Here is a 25,010-nt window from a genome sequence, read left to right as displayed (position 1 = left end):
TCCATCTCCCTTGTTACCCTCCAAAGCATGCATTACAGAGCAGCCAAAAAACATGGTTCACAAAAATTAGTTTGTGAACAAGTCAACGATTCCTACAGCAATGACTGAGACCAATACCTGGGCTGTAACTAGTATATAAATTTAACTAATCATCATCATCATCTGAGGGAAACCAAAACTGGCAGATTTTCCATCCCTAGCTGCAGCCTATGGTAGACCAGGTGGCTGCCAGAACACAAGCAGAGGAAGAAGGGAGGGAAACCTGCCAGCTCATGCCCCTATGCTGACAGTAGTGTACAGACCACATGCCACACACACCACGCCTGGACTTCTGTGCCCCACCAGGCCACAAAAGTTGCTCCCAGCCAGCTACTACAGTATGTGCCAGCCGTCCAAGAGGTTTGTTGCCTGCACTCCGGTTCTCCCTATGCATAGAAACAGTGAGAGAAACAAGGAGGTAGAGCAATAAATTCCAATCCTTTGCCTCCCCCCCAAAAAAACCCCACTCTAATAGCAGTAGTATTTCTGCATTAAATTTAAGTTTTCAATCAAGAGTCTTCTCACATCATTTTTCATCCTCTAAGTAACGGAATACTTTGGAACATTGCCTACTATTATAGATAGCATTTTGAGACACTTGCCTTTATTACCCATCCGTATCATTAATGAACTAAAGTTCATCCAGATTAATTGTTCTCTCTTCAATTTATAAACATGGGAAGCTAATAGGCTGGTTGATCCTCTGCTACATTAGTAATGGTAAAATATTGAAAAGGGCACTGACTGTGAGGTTTGTACCAATTTTATGATACACAATGAAAACCCCACAGGGAAATTCCATTTGGATTTTAACCACTTGAATCAGAGCCTCCAATTAACACGAAGAAAATTGCTCGTAATGATCCATAATTTATTAGACACTACATGTTGTAACCATGTTGTTCACAAAACTGAAGAAAATAGAAGAATCCATGTATCTTTTATTCTTCACTCCGGAAATCATTCATTGCATTTGGCATCATGTGGACATTATACATCCTGATGGGGTTAGATCAATATGCTTGGTCCAGAGATACCACTGCACAAATGGAAGGAACTTCCTTTCATATTAGAGTTTGTAGTCTACCTACAATTGCCAGCACCTCCCATCCCTAATAGTTGTCCTAGAACACTGGGGACTCCCTACACCGGCTTGAGGGGGGCATTAATGTTGTGTGGTGGATATTTTGATCCAGGCCTATATATCTGGAAAGTGAAGCTTTCTGTCTCTTCTGTGCATCATGTAATCCATCAAGGAGCACATGTGTGAGCTTCTCCCAAACTTACAGTACATGTTTGGAACTACACTCTGTACTTTCTACTCAATAGTATTTTGCCTGTGTTATCCTTGCTGCTGCATGAAACAATGCATGGTTGAGACCTTGAATCAGTAAGTAAAGCATTTTCAGCTTATTTAACACTTTGTGATCTGCTCATTGCAATCTATATTCCTCACGCTTTACTGTACTGCTTATTTTTGTTAGTTTAATACTCTTCTATCGGGGCTCTTTGTGTGCAAGCCCTGTGATTTGAAGCCAGGGAGCCAGCTGTTTCTTTTTGTTATTCACCCACACGTGTGGGTCCAGAGAGATTCATATATCAAAGTTCCTCATGTGGAAAAGTAGATGTTTTCAGGGAGGTGGAATAATATTTAGTAAATATTTCTGTCTGCCTGATAATTCAGATATACAGCCAAATGCCATGCACTCTATGGATATATTCATTGGTTTCACTTTTGTGCTGTAAGATATAAATAACAGCTTTAAATCTTGGTAATCAGAAAATGAAACTAAGACTAGAGCTTTGAAATAAAGAAACATGTATTCAGCCAACATGTATGCATAGAGCTCCAATCAAGTGTCCTCACTACATGTATACATTAGTTACATGCTTCAGGTGTGTTCATACATAAGCTGAACCTGTAGATGGGGGGGTGACTTCCCTTTGCAGTGGTGGTGCTATACCATCTGCTTCACAACTCCCTTTGTATTTTCTTTCAGTGCATAGGCTGTCTATGGATTGTTTATGGTTATGATTGGGGGAGCTTGGTTTTAACATGCTTATTTTACTGTGAACATAGGAGCAACAAACTGCATCTGGTGCTATCCAGGATTTGTCTCCAGCCCATGAGGCAGTCATCATTCAATAAAACAGGGCTGTATGTGCTGAGGAGCAAAGAATATATACATTTATCAGAAGTTAGTGGGGAACCATTTATTGTACTTTTGTCAGTCATGGTATATGATGAAGTAGCATTAGATATCATTTTAGCAATTGAATAAAATTAAGCATTGAATGCTTTTGCTAGCATAAGTTACATTATATGATAAAAGTGTGTTCGTTACTGCTGATTTAGTTGTTGAAAATAGCATTTATCTCTCCCACCCTCCCCAAGTTATGCCTAAAAGGTAAAGGGACCCCTGACCGTTAAGTCCAGTCACGGACGACTCTGGGGTTGCGGCACTCATCTCGCTTTACTGGCCGAGGTAGCAGGTGTACAGCTTCCGGGTCATGTGGCGAACCAGAGCAGCACACAGAAACACCATTTACCTTCCCGCCGGAGTGGTACCTATTTATCTACTTGCACTTTGACCTGCTTTCAAACTGCTAGGTTGGCAGGGGCAGGGACCGAGCAACAGGATCTCACCCCGTCACAGGGATTCGAACTGCCAACCTTCCAATCGGCAATCCCAAGAGGCTCAGTGGTTTAGACCACAGCGCCCTCAAGTTATGCCTACTGAAGTGAAATTGCCTCAGGTAGTCTCTGTCATTGTGTGATGGTTCATGCTCCACTTTAGAATGTGGCTTCAGCATTGATTTCCTTTTAATATGAAGAAGTACTAATTGCTTATGCCAGAAAGATTGCTATGAAACTGTTACCAAAATATGGAGAAATAGCATTGTCCAGAAAATGTCATAGCCTGTCCCTTAATTCTACACAGTAGTTTCATGGTAAACAAAATGCTGAAAACTAAAATATGTACCTCAGCCTCTGTTTCAGATGTATTAAGAACTTTGTGACCTGAATAATATTTCCTAGATTTGGCTTTGTAGTTTGCTTAATTAGGGCTGCCATACATCTGGACTTTTCCAGACGTTACCAGGATTTCAAAGGCAGAATTGACATCTGGGGGTGTCCTGCTTTTTACTTTTTGAAATATGGCAACCTAGCTTAATATATTAGCATGTGAAGCATGTACAACAGCATTTAAGACATTTGAGCATAGATAATTCTCTTCGGCAGAATTCTTTTGTGTACTTCTCTTCCGTTATTTGCAAAACTAAAAATGGGGGGAAAGAATGCAGTTTCCTTCTCATTTATATGAAAACTGAGTGCTAAATGTTTCATATGGGATTTAAAGTTATGTTTTTAAAATACATCTTGGCAATAAATAAATAAAATACTGGGCTCCATGAATCACTCATACAATGTTGTTTATTATGCATTTGCATCTTAAGAAAGAGAAGATGGAAGAGAGAAATATGGAAAAGATTCATTTGCACAAATATTACATGTTGTTAAATATTTCAAATGAACTAGTCTTAGAAACAGAATATAGCGAGTTTACTGATAATTCATATTTCTGGATGATAAATCCATCTACCTCAGTACTTGTCTACTATGACAGGCTGCTGCTCTTCAAGGTCACAGTGAGACATCCTTCCTGGTTTCTATTCAGAGATTCTTATAACTGAATATGATGGGGATAAATCCAGAGGTCTGATCAGTGCAAGGCTCTGCCACTGTGTTACATCCCTCCCCAAACCTTTGCTTCAGTAGCACATAATGAACTTAACAACTGATGGCTCCAAACAAAATGGATTGTACATTACAGAGACATGAATGTTCCTTCATATTCCCTGCTGTTAAGTCACTTCTCACCAGACATAATAATAGAGTGTCTCTGACTAAGTAACAGGACAACTGACAGCCATGCATCTGGGATTAGGTAGCTAAACTTTCAGGAGAAGGGAGATGGGCTCTAGGCAAGTATTGTCTACAACAGCTCTTTGGTCCATCATGTATTCATAGAGATCAGATGCACATATTTTAGTAGGAATTCCAGAGAGCATCTCCAGCTGGCAAACAAGGCATGTGTGAAGGTTCATAGAGGAAGAAGGGCCTGGAAACACGCCTGCATTTGTTGTATTGCCTGTCCTTGCTTGCCCTCAAGAAAAGGTGGAGGGGCACTACATATCCAGGGAAATTACAATGGTGCAGATGTTTACCAGTATGCTACTGCTTTCATTTTCAAGTTAGATATTTGCCATTTATGTAAATGAAGTTCTGTGGCTTTCTCTGCTTCCTTCATATTTCCCATCTGAAAAATGGACAAACTATAGAACAGTAATGTGTTTTCTGTGGAAGTCTTAGAGCCACTGAAACACATGATATCTGCAAGGGCGAGCAATGAAAAATAGTTTATATGTATTCACTGTCTGATAGATCTGATAGATACACATCTATCAGATTAGAGGTCAAAAGTTCAAAAGCACACAGTGCAAGTAGATAAATAGGTACCGTTCTGGCGGGAAGGTAAACGGCATTTCTGTGCACTGCTCTGGTTTGCCAGAAGTGGCTTAGTCATGCTAGCCACATGACCCGGAAGCTGTATGTTGGCTCCCTTGGCCGGTAAAGTGAGATGAGTGCTGCAACCCCAGAGTCATCCGCGACTGGACCTAATGGTCAGGGGTCCCTTTACCTTTACCTTTAGGGGAAATAGTCTTTGGCTATGCTAGTACACTTTGAAGAGGGTGACCAACCTTAACATGCTGTGATGTCACCCACAGAGAAAACCAAAATTAGAACAAAATACTTTCCAAAATATTTTTCCCCTTTTTGACTTCAGCACCATAGGAATGAGAGAAGTGCAAGATAAACTCCCCTAGCTTCGCAGTACATTTGCCACGAACACGTGGCAATGAAAAGCTTGTGAGAGAGTGCTTAATCATAATAGTTGAACAGGATTTTGATTTTGTAACGCAAGGATACAGAGCCTAAGGCTGCAATCCTATGCACATTTACTTAGGAGTAAGTCCTGTTGAACTCTGGATTTTATTCAAAGTAAATGTGCATAGATTATGCTGTAAGGTAAACAAGCTGGTAGTTCTTGTTCTTTAAAAGCCATTGCAAGTAATTGATATTCTAAGAACTGAAAGGTTTGAGACCTTTTTTAATTAAATACTATAGAAATACATATTTTATTCACTTGAAAAACTTTTTTCTGATCTGATGAATAGCTGGGTTAACAATCTAGCTCATGGTGCGATGGTGAGGTTCCTGTCTGGATCTGAAATTATTTGCTGTAAACTGATTTGTACAGCCCTGGGAGCTGCTATAATAGTGTTTGCCAGCAGGGTAGTTATCAGTTTTGCTGGTTAATGCGTCTTAACACTGCCACTGTCTTTGAAGGAAGATTTTTTTTTCCTGTAGGAAATACAGAAATAAAGGAATTTGAAGACGGAATATCTCTAGCGTATAATAAGGAATTAAAAATATTCTTTACATTCTTTACATTCTTAGTGACTAAATAAAAATTGCAAGCAAATTAATGCAAGTATTAATATACCATTTTCTTTATTGTACATAAGATTCTTGTAACTTTTTTAAAAGCACATTATTACAATGTTTGGTGCTTTTTTGTTTTATTATTCACAAGACCATTATTTTTATTTGCTGTATTGCAGAAACTCTACTTACTGTATGAAAGTATCCATTTCGCTGACAGTGGGTGAAAATGACACTGGCCTCTGCTACAATTCAAAGATGAAATACTTTGAAAAAGCTGAACTTAGCAAAAGCAAGGAAATCTCATGCCCTGACATACAGGATTTCTTAATACCATATAGAGAGCCTGAAATCCTGTGGTATAAGGTAAGAAATATGAAAAGCTTTGGCTGCTTCCAACAAAATATTAAATGTTCTGATGCATTTCCAGTAATCTGAAGAATTTACTTGAACAGTAAATACAGCTCGGTGTGATTTAGGAAACTAATAAGGACACAGAGAAAGAGCGGCTGCAGAATACTTGCTGGGAAAGTAAAATGCCCATTTCTGTATTCAGCAATGACTGAATTTGAAATTCTCTCTCATATTTCTGTTCTGCTTGTTTTATTTGCCTCTCCACATACATCCTCAAGGCTATATATGCATATATCAATATGTAAAGTAATAATATAGCTAGCTCTCTAGTTCTGAAATGTGGGATTTTTGAATCTAGCTCATCGTCTGAAGGTGTGTTTTATCCAACAAACATCAGACATAGCTAAGCTGCCATTGCAGAATTATCTAAGGATAGTGGGATCAACAAAGAAGACCTGATCTGGGCTTGGCTGGCCTCAACATGTACAGTAGCCTAGATGCTTACAAGCAGGCATAGTGAATATTGTATTCCAGTTGTATTTCACACATGGGGACGCAGGTGGCGCTGTGGGTAAAACCTCAGCGCCTAGGACTTGCCGATCGCATGGTCGGCAGTTCGAATCCCCGCGGCGGGGTGCACTCCCGTTGCTCGGTCCCAGCGCCTGCCAACCTAGCAGTTCGAAAGCACCCCCGGGTGCAAGTAGATAAATAGGGACCGCTTACTAGTGGGAAGGTAAACGGCGTTTCCGTGTGCTGCGCTGGCTCGCCAGATGCAGCTTTGTCACGCTGGCCACGTGACCCGGAAGTGTCTCCGGACAGCGCTGGCCCCCGGCCTATAGAGTGAGATGGGCGCACAACCCTAGAGTCTGTCAAGACTGGCCCGTACGGGTAGGGGTACCTTTACCTTTACCTTAGTTCACACATATGCAACCACAGGCCCTTTTGATTGATCCCAGGCAATTAGGTCAGGGTTAGATTCAAAATGGGTTCAGTTTTTGCCTAGTTTATGCCAACCTTCCTGCCACCCTGTTTTGTAGCCTTACACACTCTTAGTTATGTCATTATTTGCATCTGCTTACCCTTACCCATTTAAGAAGTGGTAGGAGGGAGAGCATGGGCACTGCTGTAAAAATGTGTGGCAGCATTAGAGCTTAGTTTTCCTTGCTTCCCAGTGCCTTAAACCTGAGTCCTATGCTGAACATGGTAAATAAATATGGTACACCATGCTAGTGTTGGCAGTCCTAGGTCAACTGCAGAATATGTAAAACTTGAGAATCATAGAATTGTAGGGAAGCAAAGGATCATCTAGTCCAACCCTCTGCTATTCAAGAATCTCAACTACAGCATCCATGATAGATGACCATCCAACCTCTGCTTAAAAACCTCCAAGGAAGGAGAGTCCACAACCTCCTGAGGGAGAACGTTCCACCATCAAACAGCTTTTACCATCAGAACATTATTCCTGATGTTTAGTTGGAAATTCCTTCCCTGTAACTTGAAGCCTTTAGTTTGGGTCCTACCCTCCGGAGAAGGAGAAAACAAGCTGGTTCCATACCGCATGTGAGCAGCCCTTTAGATATTTGAAGATGGCTATCATAACTCCTCTCAGCCTCCTCTCTACCAGGTTTAAAATACTTAATTCCTTCAACCATTCCTCGTAAGGCTTAGTTTCCAGACCCTTGATCATCTTGGTTGCCCTCCTCTGCACACATTCCAGCACAAGGACAAAGGGTGGGTGGCTCCATGCTGTCATAGGTTGGCAGAAGCTGATTTTAAGTATTATAGTGTTCAAAATCTCCTGTAGCACTGAAAAATAAATGCATTCAAATTAATGTACTTCCAAAAAGCAAAGCAGAGCAAAATTTAAAACTGTACTGTTTGTTAAAAGGGTTTTCCATCTATATAGTATATTTAACTTTAAAGAGTGAAGTTAATTTATATTCATGTATAAGAGTTCCAAAACAAATGCTGGTCCTTACTTCAGTGTGAATAGTTGTGTAATTTCATAAATGGAATTACATTAGTGACACCTTATATTTTGCTTTTCCTGATATAATTAAGGCATTAATCATTCTACTTATGAATGACAATTAGGTGAAGATAATTAGGCTGGCAGGCACTTGTAACAGGGCCATCTTGGCAATGGTCCTGCAATAATGGAATTCATTTCCTTTTATGGTTATGCATGCCCCCTTCCTTATAGCATTTAAGTGGGCCTTGAAGACTTACCTTTTCACTAAGGCCTCTGATGTGTAATATAAGCTGGATCATAAACTGGGGATGCTGTGCCAACATCTCCTGAATTTGCATTTCTCATGTTTGATTGTATATTTTGTGCTGGCTTCTAGGCTAGTGTATTATTAGTGAATATGTTGAATGGTTTTATATTACATATGGCTTGTATTACATCTTACATATAATGCATGCTCAAAAAGTGGATTATAAATCCTTTAAAGAAATAAATGAGACTATTCCACTAGATATTTCTGCTCTTCCCCAACATTAGCTATATTTTCCCTTTGTTGCTTTTAATAATTGTGTACTTAACAACTGCATATCTAGCAGTAACTCATCAGATGGAATAGAGAAGCAGTCATGGGAAAATCTTTACCATTAGTATTTCTGCATGTCACACAGCCCAGGAGCCCCGTCGGAAAAAAGATGCCAATGCTAACTGCTGTCTGCTTGACTGTAAAACATATTCCTTTCACTCTTATTACAGAAGTCCCAACTGTAATGTTAATGTACAAGGAACTTTCTAACCTTTTCAGGGATGTAAAATCTCTGACTGGTATCCAAACTGTTGTCATGGTGATGAGTTATTTGAGCTTTTTCTATCTAATGGAAAATAAGTTAGCATTATGGTTGCTCAGCATGTTTGAAAAATCATAAAGTACCTCAAGATGTTTCCTAAAGCACTTTCAGATATTACATAATCAGCCCAAATTAGCATCACTTCACCAAAGAGAAAGCTGATATAAACCTGATATAAGTTCTGTGTTGCTTAAAAAAACACTTTTGTTTCTTAGAACAAGTGACCCATAGATTGTAAAATCCATGGATGGATGAATGAATAGATGGGTGGGTGGATTATTGTATAATCCATGGTTATCAGATTACTTGGTCTTGCATCAAATCAGCATGATATTGATCTAAAACTAGTCTTCTCCCATTAATATAATCCAAAGGAGGCTATGTGATACTTTTGTGGATAATACAGATTGACACAAAAAAGTTCTGCCCACATTTTGAAGCAAGCTGATTTACTTCATCTGTCCCAGATTTATGTCAGGCAGATTACGTACTTTTCTGAATTCTTCAAGACAATTTCACAAAATAGATACAAGTTTATGGGGAAAATGAATACAAATGTGAATTTTAAGATGAAATGGATTAGAACACAATAAAAATTGCATATTTTGGAGAAATAGCAGCTGGCGGGGCAGCACAGGATAGGGCAGCATTGTTTGCCTGGGTTCCCAATGTGAAGGTTTAGTTTATGGGGTGTAATTTATTGTTGTTGTTTGACTATCATGGTCATATCAAACACACTAGTACAATATTAAAGAACAACATCAAGCAAAATATATCTTTATGTTAAAATATGCCTAAAATAATAGTATACAGAAGTTTTACAATGTTAAAATACAAAAGGCCAAAGGAACTAATACGTTTTTAAAAATCAAATTAAATCCTTGCAGTTCAGCATATTAACCTCAATAAAATTTCTCTTCAGCTTTCTGGCCACAGCAAATCTCACAACTCTGTCACAAATTTGTCATAATTAGATAGCAAACGTGTGATTTTTGCTTAATTATCACCACCGGGTATCTTACTTGACAAATAAAGAATAAAGTCACCCTCAGTTCAGAATACAAGGAGAAGTATAATAAATAATTATGAATATCTCCCACCACTTGAGCACCTCATACCCATGTGGAGGTTTCTGGGAGGTAGAGGCAGTGAGGAGACTGGAGCACTGCAGGTGCAACAGCAGGAATGTTGAATTGCTCTGAGCTCCTCTTCTCCCTCTTGGTTACCAGCACCATCCGCCATGTTGGGAAGCCAGGTAACATTACTCCACCCTATTACACTTCACCGGCTGCTACTGTTTTGCAGGACAAATGTATATAAAATGCATTCAGCTTAAATCCAACTTTTTCATGCTTTAAAAATAAATCACAAAAACTGAATTGGAAAGGACTGTCCATTCACAGAGGTGAAGCCTTGCTCCTTAACAGTCCACATTGCAATTTTCTCCAGTACCTTTGACCCATTAGCCATCTCAGCTTGGCTATTGGGCAAATACAAAGCATGCACAATAAGCCCCTCTTGGCCGAATTAGGTGCATAGTTTTATGCGAAAAACTGAAATCAAGCGCTTTCAAAAGCTCTGAACGTGATCCAAAATAGTTTCTAGTTTACAGAACTAATGAACTTTTTTTGGTTGTACGCCACCTTTTTAAACGCTTGCTAGTTTGGAAATGAATCAGTCTTTCAGATTTAAGTACAAGGACTGTAGTCACTGAGGCACTGTAATTATCTTTGCACAGGAATGCCAAGTCACAACCTGGAGGCCAAGTATTGTATTCAAGAAGGACGTTCTTGTTATCCAGGAGGTCAGAGAAGATGACATTGGAAATTACACGTGCGAATTAAAATATGGAATGTTTTTTGTCAGAAGAACTACAGAATTAACAGTTACAGGTAATCAGAGATTCCCAGTATACATTTTTGACGATGAGGAAAGGTCTTATTTTGGGTCTCTTGCTAGTTTTCCATTTTTGCTGATATGGTTGCTTTTTTCCAGTTGTTAGGTTTCTTAGTGTGGTTTTGCAGCATTCTAAAAGTCTGAAATGGGCTTGAATCTGTTTACAAGAGTTGCAGGTAGATCACTCACTTTACTTCACCTTAAAGGGAGTTCTAGAAGGTCTTTGTGAGTTTGTGTCCAAATTAATGCTGTTGAGGTATGAAAGCTGTTGTAGAACTATAATCGGAAACATTGCAGAATGGAGAAGTATATCTCTGGTGACTAAAAACAATATTCTAAGTAAAGGTATTAACCAATGTATGCATAATCACAAACATAACAACTCACTTTCAGGAATATAGTTGGGGTGGAAGAAATAATTCAGGTGCATTTTATACTGGCCATATTTCTATTAAGTATGAGTATTCAAATGTTGGTGTTGCATACAGCTTGATGGAATAATTTTCTGTATATTAAATACTTGATTTCCTTGATTTCCATCAAGAAAACCCATTGTGGGACTATGGAGGAGGACTTTAAAATGTTCTGTTAAGTTTTTCATCCTATGAAGATCTGCTGTTTGTTCTGACATACGTATATCATAGGAGTATTTTCATGTTTAAAATGTTCTAGTACTATTTAAACCTTTCCTTCTTCAGCTCTCTCTTTCAAGATAGTAGTCAATTAAAATAGTAATTACAATCTTATTTCTAGAATTATTTTATTATTTGAGAAGATTGCTAACTGTTTATTTATGTTGGTACTGAGCAATTAACAAAATAAGGAGCTTATGGCAGGAAATGGCGAAGTGCTGCAAGTTTGCTATCTGATAAAGACTGGAACAATGGAGACACAAAAGGAGGGAGTAGGCAAGTAAAATAAAATAAATAAACTCCTTTCTCTGAACCTTTCTGCTCTCTGTTATTTTGGATTGTTCTGCGCAAAATGAGAGGAAGGGCTGTGGCAAATTGTTTTGGCACTGCTTCAAACCCTGTGCTGACTATGCTGCTGCAGTTTCACCAATTTTACTTTTCCTTCGGTGTCCTAAATCTTGTTTGCTCAGGTGTTTGTACAACAGTAACATCCAATGAGATAAACTACTGATATAGTGGTGAAGTGATCTGTGTGTTGTTGTTTTTTAAAAAAAAAAATGTGGAAAATGAGTTCTCCCAATATATTCAATCTTTCTTTCTTTTCTAAAGAATTAATAGTTGTGATTTATTCCTGGTCGAGATGTATGTGAAAAGTTTATTGTGATGTTATATCGTATCAAATTTATGATTATGTTTAAATCATTTATGTAACTTAAGAAATATAGATCCATGCCGGTTTTTTATCATCACAACTTAAGCCTGGGGAGAATGTGTTTTGTCGAGGGCATGCATGAGTTAGAATTTGATTCTCTGCTTATTCAGTCTATTTGGCCCAGTTCGGTTGTTATTCACTCCTGTCTTGAATAGCCGAGCAGCCCCACTCATGACCCTGGGTGTGCCTGGTATGGCATATGTGTGCATGGCATGGTTGTCTGAAGCAAAGGAGCCTTTGCACATATATAGGAAGCACGTCTTTGTGCATGCAAGAGATGTGCAAAGGCCCCCTTGCTACAGACACCTGTGGTGTATGGGCAGATGTTGAAAGAGAAGCATACAACCTTAGGGTCTTGGTCCTTGCTTCTGTGCTGTTCAACATGGAGATGAAGAACATCCAGTGATGGTGGTTTTTGTTGTTCTGAATCCCAGATTGTATGCATTGAACTATGTGGCTGGGGAAACTCAGCCAGATGGGTGGGGTATAAATAATAAATTATTATTATTATATTATATCTTCAAGTAGATATTCATTATATACCGTATTTTTCCGTGTACAAGACTAGGCTTTTCTCCTTAAAAACAATGTCAAAAATTAGGGGGTGTCTTATGCACTGGGCCATCTCCCCTATTTTCTTAAATCTGAGTCCCCCAAAATAGGGGGCATCTTATACATGGGGGCGTCTTATAGACAAAAAAATATGGTATGTTTATTTGGGTGGTAGATACAAGTATGATCACTCCTCCCTTCCCCCCAAAATACAAATACACACATTTTCAGAAAGATCAAAGAACTGGTCATTTAACCTTGGGTCTTTTAGACATAGTCATAAATCCTTTGCAAGCAGTCACCTGCAACATCCAAGTACAGGTTTATCTGACTCCTTTGAACTCTTTCTTGCCAAGTCTGGAAGAGAAACATTCATTGGCCTCTATCAATTTGTGCTGGTTAGCATTTGTGAATACTGAAATGCTACTTGTTCAACAAGCTACTTCACTTTGGTACTTAAGCCTACTACTGTTGTTGGATTTCTAAATGTATGTACAGTTTAGGTACCCTTTAGATGTTCTCCAGCTGCATGGATTCTATATATTCACAAACAGCTCCTGCAGGGACTAATTACATAGTTCTTTTCTCATAGAATTGGAAGTGCCGATTCCATGAGAAAAACTGATGGAATGGGACCTTGCCTGTGTGCCTGAGTTATTTAAACATTCTTGCAGTGCTTTCCCAAGCAGCTGGGAGAAGATATAAAAGTCGCTTTAGATAAACTTTATACATTTGTTTTTCTATTAACATTTTTTAAACTATCAATTATTTATTTTTAATTCCACCCTTTATCCAAGGAATTCTGGGTGGCATACCTGAGTGATCTCCCAGCCATTTTATCCTTGTGAGGTTTGCTAGACTACCAGATAGTAACTGCCTCAAGTTCACCCATTCAGGTTCTCTCTGAACCCATATCCCACTGATTCTCTAACTGTTGTAGCAGCTTCAACCTGCAACAATAACCTCTACAGCAAACAGAATTCTTCATATTTAGAGCTGGCATGCTTCTGAATGTCAGAAGCTGTGGGGAATGGTTTCCACATTCCATTCTTCTGATGTTTCTAGAGGAGGATTACTGTCAGAAAATAGGCTACTTGGCTGGAAGGATCTGGTGTGTGATTCAGCATGGCCATCTTATATTTCTATGAAGGAGTGCAACAATAAATCAAGTGCACATCTGGTAGTCTTTAGGAGAGAAATGTTTCATATAATTACAGGGCACGCAGCCTGAGTAAAATGATCAAGGAAGTCCTAGTTGTATTAAATTCATTTTCATGCATCTCTATGACAGCCAGATTAAAAGGAGAAGAAGGGATTGCTATAAATGTCCTTTTATATTAATGGGTCAGCAATGATCCTTCAGCATTTACATTTATTTTCAATTTATCTAGCTGAAATGTTGAATTTTGTGCACCTTCACTTTCTTCTAAGACACCTTTAGATAGAATGGTTTTGACATAATGTTCTTAGGTATATAGCTAAATTCAGTATTATGTATGGAACACTAACATATCTTTGCTGAAGGGAAATTATACCCCCTCCCCCTGATGATAATACGTTGCTACTTGTCTGCAGCAATATACTATCAAGGCATCTTTAATGTAAATATATTGAAAGCGTAATAAAATTCAGATTGCCTTGAAATCTTCTTGGCTGATAATAAATTACACTATTAGGGCAGAGGAATATTGCTTTCTCACTAAAGAAACAGTAGTCATAACTGTAAATGGGAAAGATAAAGTGTGATGACTTGTAACAATATGACTCCAGCTAGATACAGTTGTATTTAACTTGTAAGAGCTTTAAAAGATCACTTTCCATTTATTACATATTATGTTGCCTAAATGTGCTGCATTAAATGTCACAGAAGTTTACACAGTTTTGTAAAGGAAACAGAAAAGCTGTAGATCAAGAATTAAATTTCCCCTTTTTCTATGGCAGGAGCATTTTCTGAACTGCTATTAAATGATGTGTCTTAATTGAGAGATATTTCAGTGGCTATTATAATTAAAGGTTGTTGGCAGCATGTTAAGCATCACAAGTACTGCAGAACTACACAGAGGCTATTAAACACAACATTCACCCACAGTTTCAAAGTCTGACAGATAAACGACAAGATGAATCACAGTTGTGTGTTTGTGAATGACCTGAAATTTGTTACCTGGAATACATGCAGTAGCCTCAGTCACCTTGTAGTGTTAAGGTAAGTGCAGTCCTGCAGCCATCAAAATTCTAAAACACCAAGAGAATCGCCAGAGCACTGCCATTTAAATTTGCCATTTGAAATGCAAATATTTTCAATCCCTGTCTAGTTCAAATCTGTCCAGTTTTGGTCATGGCTTTACCCTACACTTTGCTTCATAATCAGAGTGATGACAGTAAGAGTGAGATGAATGTCTCTTTTGAGCTTGTTATAGAACTCTATACTCTTCTACCAAAGTCTAGCTTCTAAATGGGCATACAGGAAACCTATTATAGTGGTAAGGTAAAGGTAAAGGTACCCCTGCCCGTACGGGCCAGTCGTGTCTGACTCGAGGGTTGCGTGCTCATCTCGCTCTATAGGCCATGAGCCGGCGCTGTCCGAAGACACTTCTGAGTCACGTGGCCAGCGTGACGAAGCTGCAGCTGGCGAGCCAGCACCAGCGCAGCACACGGAAACGCCGTTTACCTCCCCGCTATAAAGGGGTACCTATTTATCTACTTGCACTTAAGAGTGCTTTCGAACTGCTAGGTGGGCAGGAGCTGGGACCGAACAACGGGAGCTCACCCCGCCGCGGGGATTCGAACCACCGACCATACAATCAGCAAGTCCTAGGCACTGAGGTTTTACCCACAGCGCCACCCGCGTGGTACCTCGGGTTAAGTAAATTCATTCTGGAGGTCCGTTCTTAACCTGAAACTGTTCTTAACCTGAAGCACCACTTTAGCAAATGGGGCCTCCCGCTGCTGCTGCACCGCTGGAGCACGATTTCTGTTCTCATCCTGAAGCAAAGTTCTTAACCTGAAGCACTATTTCTGGGTAAGCGGAGTCTGTAACCTGAAGCATATGTATCCTGAGGTACCACTGTATAACATTCATACTCTGTATCTTTTACCTTAAAATAAGAAATCAAAACTCACTTTTTTGTCCCTTGCACCTTTCATAATCTAGCCATTTAGCATTGCCCTTTATATTCTGCTTCCTAGCCTTTAAATCTTCCTATTTGTGTCTAGATTCCTGGATTGGCAAGATGGGGAACAGCTAAATTTTCCCCTTCCACCCCCATGAGCGGCAGCACAATGAATGCTTCTAAAGCTTCCTTTTGATCAAGACATTCTGTGCTCTAGATATTCCAATGGGCTTTTAATAGCTACAAAAATAGATTTGTACCATCTTTATCTGCCGTGCTTAATCTCATCTCAGGGACCTGGGAAACATGGTGCAATAGAAGTGGTAATAAAAGTCTCCCTGACAATGTATCAAACAAATATGTGATATGATAGTTAGGCAAAACTGAATAGTCCAGTGATGGAATCATAGAATTGTGGAGTTGGAAGGGGACCCACAGAACATCTAGTCCAACCCCCTGCCCTGCAGGAATCTCAATTAAAGCATACAGCCAGCCATCCTCTAAATTGATTTTCTGCTAAATAAACTCTATCTTTCATAATGTGAGTGTCTTATTCACCCTAGTAGTATCGACAGTATGAAGTCAATATAAGCTAATAATTTTTAATAAGTACATTCAAGCTGCTAACATACTTTCAACATATATAGATGTCCTTCCCCTTTGATTAACCAGGGAAACTGATTGTGCAAATTTTGCATATTATCCTTCATATTAACAATGTTTGTATTGATAAAACATGCAAAAAAAGTGATCTTGATAGAACTGTATGCACAATTAAATGGATTCCTTTTGTTCAGTGCTTTACTAATAGCATATGTGTGCATTGACAAAACACCACCCAAAGACCAACCTGGTGTTCTGGAATACAAAGTTGCCATTTTGGGTAGTGTAACCAATCTGCCTATCAGTAAATGCCAAACAAAACTAATTTTGATGCAGTTATGTTTATGATTACATCAAGATTGCATCTTCCATACTCCAGGTGTTTGGTCAGTACGTTATCAATGTGCACATACGTCTCTGGGAGAGGGGAGAAAGCTGAAGAACTCTGTGCAGAATTAATTTTACAAACTCTCCTAGTTTAATTGCCATTCAGGAAGAATGGAATGTAGCACAGAGTGAACAAGAGGATCAGAAAAGTAATGGATAAAGAGAAATCTTTTCATCCCTCTTTGTGGAGCGAAGCTGATTCATTGTTGCAGAGACCAGATCTATATGGGCTTGAAATGGGTGTAAGATATCATTGTAGTTGGAAGAAGTGTCTATTTTAGATATCATGGAAACATTACATGCAATTTTGTTTGTTTGTTTCCAGTGCATAACTCAAAGCTGAGGCAAGCTGTGTATGTACAGTCTGAATTTACAAAATTGTGAAGGTGGGGGGGGGGGTGAATGGAGGATTTCTAATTAATCGGTTCCAGTTCTCAAACAAGAGCAGGTGCTTCAGAACTCCAAACGGCAGGAAGAAATTTGGATGAGGATATTTTAGAAGCATCCTATGTAGAAAGAAAAATGTATCTTGTGCTAATAATACTCTGGTTGAATAAGATTCCACAAAAATTAAATAAATTCAGTCTTAAGGTACCCACGATGCTTATTAACTAACCTTCATAAATGCAGTTAAGTGACATTTGATGTTAATGTTTCCTATTATAGTGGCAGAATTAGGAGATTTAATTTTTATATTACGTTCCCCTAGAGTATGGTAAACTCAACAGCAATGTCCTTACAGTATCATTTATTATTTACCCTCCTTTCCCTTGAAACTTCGGATAATTGGTGTACACAGAGTACAGAATACTCCTAAGGGAGTAATATGAGATGGTGTTCTAATAAACAAGGTATCTGGGCTGCTCATATCCAAAGCCCATATTTTACTTGTAAGCATGGTTGCTCAGTTCATACTTCTTCTTTCCTATCTTGCAAATGTCAATAAATATGCAAATATAGGGATTACACAAACACTTGTAAAATTTAGGAGATAAAATTATCCAATGTGAAAACATGATTAAGTGAATTACTTAGGTTTTTCAATGACACTTTGTCACAATACACACACACACACAATATGCTTAACGCAAAAAAACCGTAGTAAGACGATAATAGTGGTTTCTCTGAACTGATGAATATTAGTACAATGATTTTGAAAAAGAAAAAGAAAATTATAATGCAAAGTCAGAGTAACAAACCATCACTGAAGACATGGAGCTTTTTCACTAGATTGTAACCAGAATATCTCTGCAGGTACTCTGTTTCTGTGTTAAGTAATCACGTGTGAGGGAGTGCTTTATGGATGAACATGTTAGATCCACTTCCAATCATCATTGTTGTTCTTGTTACTCTATACAAACCGGACGATGACCATCTGAAGTAGGTAATAGAGGACTGCACATATTTTAGAAACTTCATTTTCTTAAAGTGCTGAAGGCTTCCCATTTCAGAAGATTGTATTCCAACTTATTAAATGTGATCAGAACAGTGATTGAGGGGAACTATTACGCTCATCCTTCTGCCCATATACCACAACACACAAATTTACTTAACCCAGAACCAAGAACATCTGAAGAGGATTTATTTATATGTTCCTCTTTTTAATAAATATTGGAGTTAATTGTGAATAAACTAGTATTTTATTAAGTTAGTCTGAATGCTAAAATTGACCTGTGAAATCAATTGGCACAATACATAATGATAGTCGTAAGATATTTTTTTAAAAAAAGATTGTGAAAGTTCTGTCTGCTGACATTGGCTTCAGCTCTCTGAAAGCTGAGAAAGACACTGCTGTGATTATGAGATTCTTGGAGTAAACCATAAGATATTCTCTCTCTCTCTCTCTCTCTGTGTGTGTGTGTGTGTGTGTGTGTTTCTTGCTTTCTCTCTCTCTCTCTCTCTCTTGTGTTATGCTTGTGAACTTATCTTGACAGACCTTAGGGATACTTGAGGAATTTCATCTTTGTGAATTCCACCATAAACGTATCCACAGGTCCCAGACTAACATGCACAAGAGCACTTAGTTATCCACTTGCTTTTGCACTGCCTGAATATGCCACCATATATCTCAGCTTTTAAAAAGTGCCAAAATACATTAGAACATTTTAAAGAAAAATACATTGAGAAAGTCTTAGTTTGAAAGAAAATGCATTTAAACCTAGTTATTTAAATATGTTTGTGTTTTTTTGTTTAGTCGTTTAGTCGTGTCCGACTCTTCGTGACCCCATGGACCAGAGCACGCCAGGCACTCCTGTCTTCCACTGCCTTCCACAGTTTGGTCAGACTCATGTTTGTAGCTTTGAGAACACTGTCCAGCCATCTCGTCCTCTGTCGTCCCCTTCTCCTTGTGCCCTCCATCTTTCCCAGCATCAGGGTCTTTTCCAGGGAGTCTTCTCTTCTCATGAGGTGGCCAAAGTATTGGAGCCTCAGCTTCACAATCTGTCCTTCCAGTGAGCACTCAGGGCTGATTTCCTTCAGAATGGATCCATTTGATCTTCTTGCAGTCCATGGGACTCTCAAGAGTCTCCTCCAGCACCATAATTCAAAAGCATCAATTCTTCGGCGATCAGCCTTCTTTATGGTCCAGCTCTCACTTCCATACATCACTACTGGGAAAACCATGGCTTTAACTATACGGGCCTTTGTTGGTAAGGTGATGTCTCTGCTTTTTAAGATGCTGTCGTAAGTTTGCCATCGCCTTTCTCCCAAGGAGCAGGCGTCTTTTAATTTTGTGACTGCTGTCACCATCTGCAGTGATCATGGAGCCCAAGAAAGTAAAATCTCTCACTGCCTCCATTTCTTCCCCTTCTATTTGCCAGGAGGTGATGGGACCAGTGGCCATGATCTTCGTTTTTTTGATGTTGAGCTTCAGACCATATTTTGCGCTCTCTTCTTTCACCCTCATTAAAAGGTTCTTTAATTCCTCCTCACTTTCTGCCATCAAGGTTGTGTCATCTGCATATCTGAGGTTGTTGATATTTCTTCTGGCGATCTTAATTCCAGCTTGGGATTCATCCAGCCCAGCCTTTTGCATGATGAATTTTGCATATAAGTTAAATAAGCAGGGGGACAATATACAGCCTTGCCGTACTCCTTTCCCAATTTTGAACGAATCAGTTGTTCCATATCCAGTTATATGCAATTTTTAATTTTATTTATATGCCGTTTTTATTTTATTTTGATAAATTAATGCAGAAACAGGGTGGAACGCCTGGTCTGTAGATAGTGTAAACTTCACTGCCCTTTGCTCTGATATGGCTTGGTAGTTTTTATTTTCTGAAACAGTAGAATACTGTAAACTTTTAAATTATACCTACAGTGCTAATAAAGGAGGGATATAAAGCATATCCTGTACATTCCTTAATTTAGTTGCATTTAAAATCATAATAAACAAAAATCATTTAATTGATTTACTCTCAGCAAACTTTATGTTTTTAATCCCCTTTCTTTAGTTCTAATTTCCCAAAATATTGGGAAATTTCCCCCACACTTTCTTATTAAAGAGAGAAGATATCTAAAATGTATTATAATATTTAAAATAATACCTTTTATGTGTTTCTCCCAGTATTCACTTTTACTTCTCCTGGGTATAGGATAGCAAAACAATATCACATATTAGTTTGCTCTTCTGTTGGGAGGTTGATAATACATGGTAATTGTTTGAATACAGAAAAGAGATTGGAACCAGCAGTGACATTTTTCATTCCTTTTGTATAGTTTTTCTCTATTTGGTGCATTTAATTCATATCAAGAACTGGATTAATTTTAAAATGAGAGATATGAATTCATGAAAATAAGACTGAGGACTGATAGAAATCGATGGATTTCCTTCATATTCTGCCTTTTTTATATGAGTAAAAATGGAAATCTGAAATATAAAAATGTCTATCAATTTTCTTTTTGTCAGCACCTTCCTCCCTTCTTCCTTCCCTGATACTGCTCACTGCTTACCTCTTTTAAGCATGGAATTTCTAAATTGGTTCTGGAGGAAAATAAATACCAAAAAAACCCCTGTTTTAAGACACAGAAACAGTGGCTTTTTCTTTTTAAAGTAAGCTCCTGCATAGCAATACAAAGATTGTGGTGCAAGTTTTGCAATGTTTTGCATTTACAGTTATCAGGCTTTTGACTATATCAGTCAACCAGTACATGTAATTCAATGCTATGCTGTCAATAGAACATTTAGCTTGGACCAGGAAGCCTGGCTGTGCACAGAACACAGTGCTGCAGAGACTGGACACTACAAGGCCTCCCACTGTACAGGGGTCATATTGAGCGTTTTCAAGTACATAATATTCATATACGTATTTTTATGTCACAACACCAGTACAGAAGTTAAGCTCTTGTGTTTGAAATTTCACCTCAGTCAAGCAGTTTGTTGAAGACATATGTGACAAAATTCCAAAATAATAAACAAATAATAATTTCTAGCCCAACACTGGTACTGCAAAAGCCCTGCACAGTACACACTGAATTTGGTTAAAATCTTTCAGCTCATGCTTCAGTTATCATGACTGCATTACACATGCATATACAGGAAACAACAATTGGACTACTGTAAAGCGCTCTATGTGGAGCTACCTTTGAAGGTGACTTGGAAACTGCAATTAATCCAGAATGCGGCAGCTAAACTGGTGACTGGGAGTGGCCGCTGAGACCATATAACACCAGTCCTGAAAGATCTTCATTGGCTCCCAGATGTTTCCAAGTACAATTCAAAGTGTTGGTGCTGACCTTTAAGGCCCTAAACGGCCTCGGTCCTGTGTACCTGAAGGAGCGTCTCCACCCCCATCATCCAGCCCGGACACTGAGGTCCAGTGCCGAGGGCCTTCTGGCAGTTCCCTAGCTGCGAGAAGCCAAGTTACAGGGAACCAGGCAGAGGGCCTTCTCGGTAGTGGCGCCTGCCCTGTGGAACGTCCTCCCAGCAGATGTCAAGGCAATAGACAACTATTTTACTTTTAAAAGACAACTGAAGGTGCCCTGTTTAGGGAAGTTTTTAATGTCTAACGCTGTATTGTTTTTAATATTCGGTTGGAAGCCACCCAGAGTGGCTGGGGAAACCCAGCCAGATGGGCGGGGTATAAATAAATGATGATGATGATGACTAATTGTATGTGCATTCAGTATGTGTGTGACTGTGCACATGCAGATTGCCACAACCCAGAAGTGGCCAGAATTGGGGGTGGGATGGGGATGGGGTGGGCTGACGCACACAGTTCAGGAATGTAACCCCTATGCGACATGATAATTACGTATACACTATATCAGTGATTTCGCTAAAATGAAATAAAAGATAGAAATACCAAACCTATTTATCCTCTCTGGCATAATCTACTATTCAAGATGAAACAAATAGTTTACATTTAAGATTTCATATGCATAGAATTATACAGGGTGAATCCTTTAAAAGAGGCCCCGTGGATACAGAGTACACATGTTCCACTGGGCCTATTTTAAAAGACTCACCCTGTACAACATCCTTCACAGAATCCTCATATGCTCAAGCCCTCAGAATTGTTACAGATTTGTGACATGTGAAGATGGCCTGAAATACTAAGGATGGCAGTAATTGGTGACGGCCATGGCAGTGTAGCATGAAGGTTTGTTTTCATGGATCTTTGTTTTCTTTTTACATATATTTATGGAGTATTCAGTGGAGACAGAAAAATAACATGTTCGTTGAATTCTAAACATCCTGTGTATGCTTTTAGCTCAGACAAGAGATATTATACAGCTACTAGAGGATCATAATAATACCTTGGCCTTGCTAACATGAGCAGAAAAAATGAAATTGTTCATTCTGTGTAAACAAGAGGGAAAGAAAGATTATTGTTTGCTTTAATGTGCTTGCTAAATTGCATTTTTCTAAAAAAACAAAACCCAAAAGCAATGTAAATTAAGGCTGGGCCACCCCCACTCCCGAAAGTCTTCAAAATACCCCCCCCCCCAATATTCTGCTGCTTTCTTGGGGAGGGGGTAGAAATTTATCTGAAATTATGAAAGGAGTCACTGCTTACTTTATTGAGTCTCACTGAGAAGTATAGCTGATGGGAATATGTAAAGAGAGCCTTATGCCACTTGCTAATTTCTATTTATAGAAATAAGAATCTACATTCCAAACATTATATTAAACTGGATATTAAATGACTAATGACCACCAGGGACATTTCATGGGGGCAAAGATGGCTGCCCGCATATGCAGACTGTAGGAATAGACTCACTGATCTACTTGTGTGTGAGGCACAAGTACCAGATTATGTTTGTTTTGTCCATCTCTAACAACAACTATGCATGAAAATGGATAACAGCCAAAGATGTTCTTGTAGTGAAGCAAAATAAGTCTATTGCTTTAAGTCATATATAGCTTATCATTAACTTATCATTGATAGGGAAGCGAAGGATTCAAAAAATGTAATCTTCACTATCATATTATTTAAGAAAAAAATGCCAAAACAATAAAAATAATACTCTATTCCATTTGCAGTGCAAGAAAAATATAAGATTGTGAATTATTATTGATTATAATGTTTTATTGTCATTGCATAAAAATATTGGAGAGTAATACCTTATTTTCTTTTATTAGTGGAATGTATGACAGAGACTGGGTACTATTACAACTATGGGGAGCTGTAATAGGTGGATAATTATGGGAATTTTTCATTATTATAGAATTACAATGCATTGTGTCCAGGATTATACATACGTCTCATAAATGGTATTTGCTCAAATCTCCATTTTGTTTTTAACCTTTAGTCTCATAGATTGTTGTACATCCTGCAGGCTAGCCAGCTCTGAAACAGAATCAGAGAAAACTCTTTGATTAATAGGAAAAATAGCTTTTCAACATTAGGTCATCAGTTCAAAACTGATCCTGGTTGATAGTGACCAAACGATACTAATCTCAAATGGCAGTATGCTCTTTAAAAATCCACTTTGCTGCTCTTTTCTAATTCCAGGATGACAAATGTCCAGACTATTAAAAAAAAAAAAGAGCACTGTTACAGTTAGCACTAACTGGTGACCTGGTTGGTAATCTCCATAGGGAAAATGAATGTGGAATAGGTAACAGAGGGCAAGCTACCAGTTTGGCGCTTACAAATGATCCCTGAAGTATATTGGTAGAAATATCCAAGGAACTTTGCTTTATTGCTATCTGTGCTCCATAGATAAATAAATCTATCACTTCTTTATAAAAAATATACTGAATACAGCCATAACTTGGAAGTTGATTGGAATCCGTTCTGGAAGTCCATTCGACTTCCAAAACCTTCGGAAACCATAGCTTGGCTTCTGATTGGCTGCAGGAAGCTCCTGCAGCCCGTCGGAAGCCAATGAAGCCCTATCAGATGTTTGACTTCCAAAAGAATGTTAAAAAACTGGAACACTCACCTCTGGGTTTTGATCGTTCGGGAGTCAATTTGTTTGGAAGCCAAGGCATTTGAGATCCAAGTTATGACTGTACTGTTATTTGTGAAAAGTTGTCTTACTTCACACCTGTTGATGAGTGGAAGGATGGAAGAGTCAGGTGGGGAAATGATGCTTGTTAAACGGTGGCCCTGTTAAGTCACTCTGTGACATACAAATGATGAAGGCAACAACACTCATGTTAGTTCCAAGAGTCATACCTTGAATCACTTTACTGAGATGATAGAAAGATTCATACAATTGTATTCCATTGTGCAAGATTGCATATTATTTCTTGTATGTATTTAAACATCCAGCGGATGGCCTGATGAGGATGCTTATGATGCTTGATGATCAGACACTAATTTTCTTATACATAGGTGTGAAAAAGTAAGTGATTTCTGCATAAGTGGGAAAGCAGTTAAAGATGTTTTTGGAATAGCAAGTGATTGTGTCTTCTTTACTATTTCCTTTGAATTTAAATCATACTGTAATAAGCTGAAAAAAATAGATGTGCTGTAACAATAACTTATCCAGTTCTTAAGGTACAGCTGTATAACAGTTATTATTAGTTTAAATCAACAATCCTATGAAGTACCCTTGATAGGTTGTGTCTGCCAACTCTTGAGCTTAATTTACTTCAATAAAGACTCCGCATCTTGCTTAAACTGAAAGCCAGATATTATCAGGCTTGTTGCCTCACATAAACTATGCTCCTTGCTGTGGAGGCTCTATCAATATGATTAAGGACTTCTTTATGTAACTCATTTTGGACATGTTTTCAAATTGAGCTGATATAAAATATGTCAACCCTCTTTGAATCTAAATGTCGCTTCCTTCTTACCTTCATTAAGGTACTTTCAGACTAAGATATGTATTTAAAAACAAATGAATTTTTAAAAGATATTCCCCAAATGAAAGAAGCAAGAAGCCTTTAAATGAATTAAATCATACATGAGAAAAGGCAATTCACCGTCTGCTTCAGAACCTCCAAGGAA

The 25,010-nt window shown here is 38.5% G+C and overlaps 1 protein-coding gene across 3 annotated transcripts in view; it reads left to right on the top strand.

Moving 5' to 3' along the window:
• Window positions 1–25,010, top strand: part of IL1RAPL1 (interleukin 1 receptor accessory protein like 1) — a 648,622-nt gene that overhangs the window by 363,631 nt on the left and 259,981 nt on the right. For all 3 annotated transcript variants that reach the window (XM_028727454.2, XM_028727453.2, XM_028727452.2), the window contains exons 4-5: window positions 5,728–5,914; window positions 10,455–10,608. In XM_028727454.2, coding sequence (XP_028583287.1) covers window positions 5,728–5,914; window positions 10,455–10,608 — 341 coding nt within the window. The remainder of the gene's footprint in view (window positions 1–5,727; window positions 5,915–10,454; window positions 10,609–25,010) is intronic.

The sequence above is a fragment of the Podarcis muralis genome, chromosome 4, assembly GCF_964188315.1.
Source record: "Podarcis muralis chromosome 4, rPodMur119.hap1.1, whole genome shotgun sequence".
Taxonomy (NCBI): Eukaryota; Metazoa; Chordata; class Lepidosauria; order Squamata; family Lacertidae; genus Podarcis; species Podarcis muralis.
Note: the sequence above shows the minus strand (reverse complement) of the source record. Positions and strands in the feature narration are given on the sequence as shown.